The 12,119-nt window shown below is 42.4% G+C and overlaps 1 protein-coding gene across 1 annotated transcript in view; it reads left to right on the top strand.

The window, feature by feature from the left end:
* LOC126481954 (protein nervous wreck) overlaps positions 1-10,628 on the top strand; it is a 724,156-nt gene extending 713,528 nt beyond the window's left edge. Inside the window, exons 20-23 of the mRNA XM_050105913.1 lie at positions 7,865-7,941; positions 8,012-8,220; positions 8,344-8,416; positions 8,498-10,628. Of these exons, the coding sequence (XP_049961870.1) occupies positions 7,865-7,941; positions 8,012-8,220; positions 8,344-8,416; positions 8,498-8,641 (503 nt within the window). The 3' untranslated portion in view covers positions 8,642-10,628. The remainder of the gene's footprint in view (positions 1-7,864; positions 7,942-8,011; positions 8,221-8,343; positions 8,417-8,497) is intronic.
* Positions 10,629-12,119: the final 1,491 nt, after the last annotated feature.

Here is a 12,119-nt window from a genome sequence, read left to right as displayed (position 1 = left end):
CCCCATTTTATCGATAGCAATCTGAATGGTGCAATGTATACTGGTTTCTTACGTAATGTACTACCGATGTTACTACAAGAAGTTTCACTGCGTGACAGAATGGCGATGCACTTCCAACATTATGGATGTCCGGCACATAGCTTGCGTGCACTTGAAGCGGTATTGAATAGCATATTTCATGACAGAGGTGGATTGGTCGTCGAGGCACCATACCACTGCCCGCACGTTCACCGGATCTGACGTCCCCGGATTTCTTCGTGTGGGGAAAGTTGAAGGATATTTGCTATCGTGATCCACCGATAACGCCTGATAACGTGCGCCAGCGCATTATCAGTGCATGTGCGAACATTACGGAAGGCGAACTACTCGCTGTTGAGAGGAATGTCGCTACACGTATTGCCAAATGCATTCAGGTTGACGGACATCATTTTGAGCATTTATTGCATTAATGTTGTATTTACAGGTAACCACGCTGTAACAACATGCGTTCTCAGAAATGATAAGTTCACAAAGGTACATCTATCACATTTGAACAACCGAAATAAAATGTTCAAACGTACCTACGTTCTGTATTTTAATTAAAAAGACCTACCTGTTACCAACTGTTCGTCTAAAATTGAGAGCCATATGTTTGTGTCTATTACAGCGCCATCTGTCACAAAGCGAAAAACGTGGTCCAACTAAAACATTCATATTTCTTTACGTACTACACGAATATGTAATAAAATGCGGGGGTTCCTATTTAAAAAAAACGCAATTGATATCCGTTTCACCTATGGCAGCGCCATCTAGCGGGCCTACTATAGCGCTATCTGGTTTCCTCCTTCAAGCTAGACAAGTTTCGTTCTTTGTAGTTTTCTGGTTAGACGCTTATTTCGTGAGATATTTGGCCCGGTCATGATCAATGGACCACCCTGTATAACAGCGCATACTAATCTGTCTAGACCACACCACCCCACTCGCAGCCACATTCCCGTTTTCTTGTTAGCAAACGACCTAACACGTATCACCAAGACGACCAAAAATCACTGCTGCGAAATGCGACTGAAGATTTATGTTCTAGAAACGTTCACTTCACCTGTATAGGTAATCCCATGCAAGGCGGTAATCGTCGGTGAGGTCACCTATATAGGAAAACGCTTAAAGGCACTAGTCACACCAACTGTTGAGTATTGTTCCAGTGTTTATGGTTCTTATCAAGTAGGAAACACGTTACAAATCAATAAAATTCAGAGACGTGGCGTTAGGATTGCGTCAGCTCGATATAGCTCTTACGAAAGTGGAACAGAGGCTCCCCGGATAATTACCTGTTTGTAAGAAGGCGACGTTGTTCTCAGGAATCCGTGTTGGGAAAATTTAGACAATCTGGATTCGAAGAAGAATGTGTCACAGCTGTGCTGTCACCATCGTATATCCTTTAGGAATCATAAGAATAAATTAAGAGTGACGAACACATAGACATTCATTTTCCTTCGCCCAGTACGCGGATGGAATTGCACGGAAATTAGCTCATTTTCGTGGCTTGCGGAATACATAGTTTGGAATGATAAGTACGTAGGGCTTTTGAAACTGGTTTGACAGAAGAATGTTGAAGGTGGTGTTGGTATATCGGGTAACCAATAAATAGGAACTGAATCGATTCGAGGAGAGAAGAAGCTACATGACACGACTAGACTGAAAGACGGAATAGTGTGGTAGGACGTATCCTGAGGAATCAAGGAATAACTAATGAGCTAATGAATTTAGGGGGACAAAAATTGTCGAGAGAAATTGAGAAATGCATAAAGAAAGTAAGTGCAAATAGATGTACTTACACTTGTTACTCAAACATGAAGATACAAACACAGGTGACATTAAAAACTGCATAAAACCATTCTTTAGATTGACAATGACAACATTACTGAGTGAAAGGACTCTAAGGGTTTCTCATACCAAATTAGTCAACAGACACCCTGTAAGGCCTCTGAACTATTTTCTACAGGATTCTCATTAACACTGTGTATTACGAAAAATAACTGTGAGACTGACTAATGCAAATCTGTTGATGTTCAGTACAATACATATGTTTCTTGTTCGGCATAATGGTCCACGATGTGTCGCGAAGATCCTTACTTCTACAGTCATCTTGTAATAGAATTTCACTACACGAACTTGTAGCAAGAAAAGCTACGATTTTCACCAACTCATAAAGCGCGAGAGTGCTTTGTTCCAGAATGTGAGAATATTCGATTTTATGTTTTTTAGGGTCGTCTTCTCCAAAAGAGTCCACCATGTTTAAAGTTGTCTGAACTTCATACGAATATTGCATCCGTTTGTCGAGTCCATCAACTGCGACTGTCCGCCGACAGACATTAACCTATCCGTTATCACCTTCCTTGTAGACGCTAACATTAAACCCTTTCATTCTCTCTGCTGTCAACAATACGGAGGCATAGAAAAGATCCAGAACCTTCTGCACTTCATACGGGATAGCTTAGCAACTCATATCTGTAAGCGTAACCAAAGTATTAGATATTTCCAATCACTAATATGGTATTTTTATTAGGCTTTAACGTCTGACTATAAAATGTAGTATATGTGCCCGCTGTTTACGACAGGCTGAATGTTTCTGTTTCACGCTGCTCTTGTCCAGGAGAAGACGTGCCAAGCGTCATGGTGCAGGTAACAGATGAGGTAAGTTATACATAGAAGTTACCGAGTTCCATGTAGTGGTATGAGGCCATTAGATAACTGTTGAAGATTTGGGTAAATGCGTAAGTAATTTTGTCGTTGTTAGTCACTTTAAGCACAGAAGGACCCCTAAGATGTGATGATGTAAATTATTTTTGCACACTTTAAATTTAATCGTTTCGACGTTACGAACAAGTATGACAGCGCTGAAAAATTTCACCTTTACTTTCGTCAGAAAATCTAGAGTCTCTTAATCCTGGGAAGTACGTCACAGTTACCTTTACTAGAATCAGAAACACAACACACTTGCTACAAGGGTTTATGGATATCAAATTACTTATGATCATTTCGAAATTAACGGCTCAATGATTTCTAATATAGAATATTGGAAAAGCTGGTAGAAGCCGACCTCATGGATGATCAGTTTTGATTCCCAAGTATATAGAATTTGTAGATTTAGAGAAATCTTTCGACAGTGGTGACTGGAATACACCCTTCGAAATTCCGAAGGTAGCAGGAAAAGTTTTGTACAACTTGTACAAAATCCAGGCTGCAGTTGAAGGACACGAAAGGAGACGGGAATGAAACACGACTGTAGCCTATCCCTGCAGTTATGCAGTCTGTACACTGAGTAAGCTGTGAAGCAAGCCAACGAGAACGGGAATTAAACTGACTGAAAAGAAATAAAAACTTACAGGTTTTCCTATGAGATTATAATTCTGTCGAGACACCAAAAGACTTCGAAGAGAAGCTGAACGGAGTGGATAGTGTCTTGAACAGAGATCATAACGTGAACATCAGTGGAAGTTAAACAAGGGTAATAGGATGTAATCGAACTAAATCAGGTAATGCTGAGGGGATTGGACAAGGAAATTGGACACTAAAGTAGTCGATGAGATTTGCTATTTTGGCAGCAAGATAACTGATGATGGTCGAAGTAGCAAGGACATAAAAACATACAGGGTATATGACGAAAATTATTTCATAAACAGAGGGATTTGTTAACATCAAACACAAATTTGTCTCACGAAGTCTTTTCTGAAGGTATTTGTCTGGAGTGTGTACGGAAGTAAATCGTGGACGCTAAGCAGCTCGGACAAGAAGAGAATAGGAGCTTTTAAATGTGATGCTAATGAACATTGCTGAAGATTGGAAAGGTGGATTGAATAATTAATGAACGGGTTCTGAAGCGAATTGGAGGAAAAAGAAACTTGTGGCATAACTTGACTATAAGAATGGAGTGTTTGGTAGGATACATTCTGAGACGCCAAGGGATCACCAATTTCGTTATGGGTCGGAGTGTGTGGCTTAAAAACTGAACAGGGAGACTAAGAGATGAATGCAGTAATCAAGTTCAAATCGATGTAAATTTGAGTATTTATTTGGGAATTAGCAGGCTTGCACACGACAGAATAGCGTGGTGAAGTGCATAAAACCAGCCTACTGACTGAAACCACAACAACAACAACAACAGGAACACGTTGGCAATTTTAACAGTGGCAGTTCCAACTTACTCTTTTGCAATGGGATAAAAAATATTTAAAACTGATCAGTAAAGTCCAGTTGTGAAAACTGATGTCGTCTGCTTAAATAATTCTCAATACGCTGAGAACACACACAAGAGTGGCGAGACAGCGTGGCTGTTGTATTCGGACTTCAGTCTGGAGACTGGACTGATGCATCTGTCCGTGCTACTCTATCCTGTGCAACACTCTTCATCTCCGAATAACTACTGAATCCTACATCCTTCTGAATTTGCTTACTGTATTCATCTCTTGATCTCCCTCTACGAGTTTTACCTCCCATACTGCCCTCTAGTACTAAATTGGTGATCCCATGAGGTCTCAGAATGTGTCCTATCAACCGTTCTCTGCTTCCAGTCGGGTTGTACCGCAAATTTATTTTCTCCCCCAGTACTATACAGTATCTCCTCATTAATTATGTGATCTACCCACCTAATCTTCAGCAGTCTTCTGTAGCACCACATTTCAAAAGCTTCAGTTATCTTCTTGTCATAACTGCTTATCGCCCGTGTTTGACTTTCTTACATGATTACACTCCATACAAACGCATTCAGAAAAGACTTCTAACTCTTAAATCTATATTCTATGTCATCAAATTTCTCTTCTTCAGTAACACTTTTCTTGCCATTGCTAGTCTACATTTTATATGCCATCTACTTAGGCCATCACCAGTTATTTTGCTACCCAAACAGCAAAACACATCTTCTGCTTTAAGCATCTCGTTCCCTAATCTAATTCGATAGGCAACACCTAATTTAATTCGTCTACATTTCATTATCCTTGTTTTGCTTTTGTTGTTGTTCACTTTAACCCAACTTTCAAGATACTATCCAACTGCTCTTCCAAGTCATTTGCTGTCTCTGATAGAACTACAGTGTCATCGACAAAACCTCAATGTTTTTATATGTTCCCCCTGATCTTTAATTGCTTCTCCAAATTTTTCTTTGATTTCCTTTATTGCTTATTCAATGTACAGGATGAATAACAGCATTATATGATATAGTAACTCACAAGAATTGAAAATTGTTCATTATTTATCTTTATTCTTTGAAGTTTTCTGGGTATTTGTCACTGGCATAGTATATGTGGAAGAATGTTGGCTGTTTGAAGAAGAGAGATCCGGGTTCGAGATTTTCCTTACATTTCAACTTAACAAAGATTAGTTGCAAAACGTTTTCTCATCTAATACTTTTTTTTGGAGAACACATCATAGCACACAAAACTTTTTCTATAAAAATGTCAGTCTTTAGTAACACATCGGCTCACAGCACCCCCTTTTCAACAACGACTACTGAAAACGCTCCAAAGAGGCAAAGAGGTTAGCAATGTATTTTGCTAAACAAAAACGTTGTTTGATATCGATTTTTCCAAGCAAAGCAATCTTAAATGTAATTAATAATTTTGATAATGACATTGTAAGTGTTAGAAGTGATCATAAAAATTGTGGTTATAAAAATAATAACAATCATTACAAATGCTTTTCAAAATTGTAAAATGTGTCTGACAGTTCGTGGAGGTATGTTCCGTCTATGCAACTAATTGAAGGGAATTTGTTTATTGCCATAAGCTCTTCGCTTCTTTTATTTGTGAAGCATCTTCAGTGGCGATTTCCAGCGCTGTTAACTCGTGCCTGTGGTCCTAGAGATGTGTGTTTTCGCACATATGTTGATCACAAAATGAAAATCCAAATGATGTAGACGATGTGTTGAATCAAATGTGGGCGAGAGAACACCGTATATCGGCCAGCTGGTGCATGGAAACAAACGAATACATCTCCAGAACCACAGGCATGGTTTAACAGCGCTGGAAATCACCACTGAAGATGCTTCGCAAATAACAGAAGGGAAACGCGTATGGAAATAAACAAACTGCCTTCAATTAGATGCATAGACGGAACATACCTCCACGAACTGCCAGACACATTTTACGATTTTGAAAAACATTCGTAATGATTGTTATCATTTTTATAACCACAATTTTTATGATCACTTGTAACACTTACAATGTCAATTATCAGAATCATTAATTACATTTACTTACACAAATTTTAAAGCAAATGAGATGGAAACTTTATTGTTTGTATTGTATACTAAAAGTCCTGACAAAACTCAACCATCTGGTGAGCAAGATGTATGAGACAGGCGAAATACCCTCAGACTTCAGGAAAAATATAATAATTCCAATCCCAAAGAAAGCATGTGTTGACAGATGTGAAAATTACCGAACTATCAGTTTAATAAGTCATGGCTACAAAATACTAAGGCGAATTCTTTACAGACGAATGGAAAAACTGGTAGAAGCCGCCCTCGGGGAAGATCAGTTTGGGTTCCGTAGAAATATTGGAAAACGTGAGGCAATACTAACCCTACGACTTATCTTAGAAGATAGATTAAGGAAAGGCAAACCTACATTTCTAGCATTTGTAGACTTAGAGAAAGCTTTTGACAATGTTGACTGGAATACTCTCTTTCAAATTCTGCAGGTGGCAGGGGTAAAATACAGGGAGCGAAAGTCTATGTACAATTTGTACAGTAACTAGATGGCAGTTATAAGAGTGGAGGGGCATGAACGGGAAGCAGTGGTTGGGAAGGGAGTGAGGCAGGGTTGTAGCCTATCCCCGATGTTATTCAATCTGTATATGGAGCAAGCAGTAAAGGAAAGAAAAGAAAAATTCGGAGTAGGTATTAAAAACCATGGAGGAAAAATAAAAACTTTGAGGTTCGCCGATGACATTCTAATTCTGCCAGAGACAGTAAAGGACTTGGAAGAGCAGTTGAACGGAATGGACAGTGTCTTGAAAGGAGGATATAAGATGAACATCAACAAAAGCAAAACGAGGATAATGGTATGTAGTCGAATTAAGTATGGTGACGGTGAGGGAATTAGATTAGGAAATGAGACACTTAAAGTTGTAAAGGAGTTTTGCTGTTTGGGGAGCAAAATAACTGATGATGGTCGAAGTAGATAGGATATAAAATGTAGACTGGCAATGGCAAGGAAAGCGTTTTCGAAGAAGAGAAATTTGTTAACATCGAGTATAGATTTAAGCGTCAGGAAGTTGTTTCTGAAAGTATTTGTATGGAGTGTAGCCATGTATGGAAGTGAAACGTGGACGATAAATAGTTTGGACAAGAAGAGAATAGAAGCTTTCGAAATGTGGTGCTACAGAAGAATGCTGAAGATTAGATGGGTAGATCATATAACTAATGAGGAGGTATTGAAGAGAATTGGGGAGAAGAGGAGTTTGTGGCACAACTTGACTAGAAGAAGGGATCGGTTGGTAGGACATGTTCTAAGGCACCAAGGGATCACCAATTTAGTATTGGAGGGCAGCGTGGAGGGTAAAAATCGTAGATGGAGACCGAGAGATGAATACACTAAGCAGATTCAGAAGGATGTAGGTTGCAGTAGGTACTGGGAGATGAAGAAGTTTGCACAGGATACAGTAGCATGGAGAGCTGCATCAAACCTGTCTCACGACTGAAGACCACAACAACAACAACACTAGAAGTGAAAGTGTGCCACTGATAAATTCCATTATACGGTCAGCGAAAATTTTTTATTACGACCCGACCACAATCAAAAATTAGCGTTATTGTAAGTCAGTTCTTTCTCGGTACATGACGTGTTCCCACGAGACGAGGTTGTGGAATAACACATCCTGTTGGCAGGCTGGGGAAGAATCCGGCACCGGCCTGCCGGTGGAGGCGGCAAGCAGCGGCCCCGAAGCTGGTGGCGAATCCTCGGCGTGTGAGCCGTCGGCGCCGCCCACCACCCTGCCCGGAGTCGGCATGGGCGGTGGCCTGGGCGTCGCGCAGATCGTCATCACCGCCGCCACGCCCACCATCGAGGAGCCCGAGCAGCCCTTCCCGCCCCCGCCTGACGCCGACGAGGAGGCACCGGAGGCGGCGGCCGCCGAGGCGGACGAGGAGGTTCAGCCGCGCGGCCCCGGCCTCGTGGGGGCGGACTCGGAGGAGGCGGATGCGGGGCCGGACAGCGCGCCCGACGACGACGAGGAGCCGCCCACGTACGACGCGGCCACCACCACCACCACCACAACGACGAGCGAAACGCGTGGCGAGACGGTGGCGGAGGCGCAGCTGGACGACGAGATGCCAACCGACTCGGCGCCGTTCCCCGCCTCGAGCAGCACGGCCAGCGACGAGGACGAGTCGCTGTCGGCCCCCAGCACGGCAGACAACAGCACTCAGGCCCCCGTGAAGGTGGCGGCGCTGCCGCGCGACGACGAGCCGCCGCCCCCGCCCCCGCCTCCTCCACCTCCGCCGCCGCCCCCGGCGGCTGAGGAACAACAGCAGCAAGAGGAGGAGGAGGAAGAGTGCGCGCTGCCCCCGATGCGTCAGCCGCTCGGAGGCCGCGCGTCCATTCCTGACGAGCTCGAACCCCACCAGCTGGCGCAGCTGCAGGACCTCAAGGAATCCAACGCGTAGGCAGACGGCAAGGTCCGCCTCTTCGCCCGGGGTCCAGCTAACGCTGCTTGTCACTACACTGTGTGTTCACCCTTTCTCCAAACACACAACACAGACGGGAGTTCGGCCGAAACCTTGCAGACATATTCCGGCGCAACGACCCTTACGATGCCACCTCCACGTCTGCGCGAGTTATCACACTTCTCCTCATCTACTTCACCATACATCTCTCTAGAAAGGGCCATTACTTCCTTCTCTCCTATCTTATTGTTTCACACCCCTTGCAGCGGACATTTCCAGCTCCAGTGTCCCACTGTTGCATACCAACCCTTCGTCCAGCTATCACACTGTACAAATCAGAGTACAAGGGCAACGTTTGCGTCCTGGGGTGTTGCACTCTTTCAGCTACGGAGCAGTGCTTATGCTTCTTGGGGCAATACGTTCCACAAATATGACTTCTTTCTGACCTCTAACATATTGGGATTTTTATTGATGTAACCTCCCTCTCTGACAATACAATTACGAAGCTTAGTGAGTGCTAAGACACATTCTAAAAGGGTACCGGCATCTAATCCAATTTGTGATAATGTTTTTAATGCCCACGGCATTGTGAAAGATAGGCGAAAGGCGAGCGAATTCTGAAAAACCTACACAGGCTTCAGTTTTGAAAGTATGTTTCCGCAAGCTCGCTGTTTTTCCGTATATACAACACAGATGGACGAGGACTAGAGGGATCCAGGTAGGATTTTGCGACTGCAGTAAACACCTGCTTCCCACGAAACTGTGACGACATTTAGTGCTTCGTGCGTGCATAATCTACAGTGATTTCTTCCATTTCGGAGGAAACTCGATCGATAGATAACATTTTATTTGACACTAGTTTGTTTTCAACACTGCGAGACGTCACACGCAATTCCTATCCTATATTCTTCCACAAAAAAAAACTGTAGTTACTTCCTCACTACTCTGTTCACAGGTACCATGTTACTATTTATGTACTGTCGACCAAATATTCTTCCCGGCCAGTACAATGGCAGAACACTTCCCCCTTTGGGATGTAATGAATATTGATAGCAGATAATTTTACTGATTTTTTCTCTCAGTGCGGAACTAAACACCGTCCGTGAAGCAGAACACCAAGGTCACATCATGTACTAATTCCCTAAACTACGACTGCCAATCTAAGCGAATAACCCCAGAAGTTTCAGGGACTTCACACGCAATGTCTTATTGCGTTACTCGTAAGAGAACTAAATAGGCAGCGCACTGTCATGACACGATTTAACATGCGGCTACATTTGGCCGGAAATATATTATACAAATAACCTTGCCGTCTGCCTAGCAAGTAAAAGTGCTCAATGATCTTTGCGGACGGAAGCCCGCCTGTTAAGACGGCGCTCCGTCTGCAGGAGGGGTTTAAAAAAAATATGGGAACAACATTTGAAGAAGCACACTGAGTAAAAACCAATAGAGGAACTGGTGTTTTTATTTTCTAAATCTGCTTGTTAGTGGTTTCTGTGCTAAGCTGGTTACAACATGGACAACTTGCAACAGCGAGTCAATCGTCAATTGTCAATTGCCGTAGTGAGAGCAAACCTTTCTCCTCCTCTCCTGATCAGCCAATTACAGCATCCGCCACTGGTGCGGGTGCCTGTAGCGTAAGCAGAAACTTTTGTATAGTACATATATGTGTGTTATGGATGTTCGTTGTTTTCACATGTGATAGATGATATTTTTCGTACTTTTCTGCCTAAATTTCTATCAGCGCAAAGCGCACGGCACAAGCTCGTCATTTACTTTCTCAACAGCAAAGCTTCTGTCCAGCTAAGCTGTTCGTCTGTTGTGTATGTGTGTATGTGCTAGCGGCGACATCTGATGAGAAAGAAAGAGCTACTCCGTCTGTTGTTGTCTGCGATCTGCCTGTCTTGAACGCAGTGCGTTGTGCAAGAGCATTTGAGGGAGGTACCGCTACGTACGTCTCTATTAGCGGTTTACAATATTGTTATATTCTGAGTACAGGAATAAAGTTGACGCTCACTCTTACTATATAAGCATATCTGAAGAAGTTATTTCTCTATTTCTGCCCTGCGCTTACTTATCTGAGGAGCCATGGACGCAGAACGAATAAAAATATATTTCCATTTCCGTTTCCTTCCCTTCACGCTTATGTTTCCCACTTTCTGATTTGAGACTTTCCGGGATAAATTGTATCTCCGTTGCTGTTCTCTGCCTTTCAATCTTTCCAATTTGAGGAGTCAGCATCACCCGCTTAGTGGCGAAAGTGCTGCGATCGAGCGAAGGGCAGAGGACCACATGTGAAAAAGATACGCAGTGAGACCTTTCAAAGCTCTGGGAGCATTAGACGGACTGGAAACATGTATGACTTGAACACCATACGGAGTAGAAGACATAAAGGCATAAAGAGTCTACTCTCTTACCACTTTATGTATAAGAGGCTTCTTTCCATACCCTTTCTTGCGTACTGTGTAACCGAGAAACTTTGTCTCTGTGAACATGATATATCTTTTTCATTTTATATTCCCCTTCCTTTCTCAATACCAGTTCAGTTTTAAGTTAGGTTTTCGTCTTTTTAATAAAATAAATTTGCTACTAATGCTTGTTCATAGTATGTATGTTATATCGTCCTTGCGGTACTTATCTGAAGCCATTGTTCATACATCAGACGTAAGACAATAATGGAATTTTTCGTTTCATTTATCCTGAAGGAATCGTTATTAGACAGTTTCGCTTGCTAAGTGAAGCAAGACTTTCTAGCTTGGCGAATCGCAGACAAAGGGCCGCCTGTTCGACCTTCCTCGATCTAGCATCCATTACTTGCTACGTTCTTGGGCGCCCTAACACGAGAAGATTTCCACACTATTCTAAACAGGAATAGGAATGCCCTGTTGCACGCAGACAAAAGCGTATAGCAAGAATAACAATAAGTTACTCATAAATTAGGAGCGCCAAGAATAAGTATTAATGACATTATTTCACTCTCTATTAATAACGTTGTCCCATAATGATGTCCGACAGCTATTTTTTTAATCTAGTCACGTGACTTTTTTATGATAAAGTCAGTCCTCGACCATTCTATTGAAGATACGAAGAGTTGTAAGTAAAATCACACCCAATAGTCATATCCACGGAATTTGTCGAAAATTTCGTGACTATTGAGCAGTCATAATAATTTCCTGGTATTCAATTAATTTTCAAAGCTACAGTAACTTCTGTACCTTGTAAGGGCCCGGGAATCTGTTCTTCATGTCTTGAAAATTGGCAAACTAATGACAATAAAAGACTTCTGGCACTACCTTCACGTCTCAAATCGGTCAAGCTTATGCTAACAGAAGATGTCTAGCAATTCCTTCTAACATTAGTATATTGCAGCATTAGACCGCCATCAGTTGGTAGAAAAAAAAGCAGGCATGTCGAGCAATTACAGATGCACCCCTGCAAATTTCTAACAGCGTTAACTGTTAAACGCAATGACGTCAGA

The sequence above is a fragment of the Schistocerca serialis genome, chromosome 5 (genome assembly GCF_023864345.2).
Source record: "Schistocerca serialis cubense isolate TAMUIC-IGC-003099 chromosome 5, iqSchSeri2.2, whole genome shotgun sequence".
NCBI classification, from domain to species: Eukaryota; Metazoa; Arthropoda; class Insecta; order Orthoptera; family Acrididae; genus Schistocerca; species Schistocerca serialis.
The sequence above is the reverse complement of the archived record's forward strand: the minus strand, read 5'-3'. Positions and strand labels throughout refer to the sequence as shown.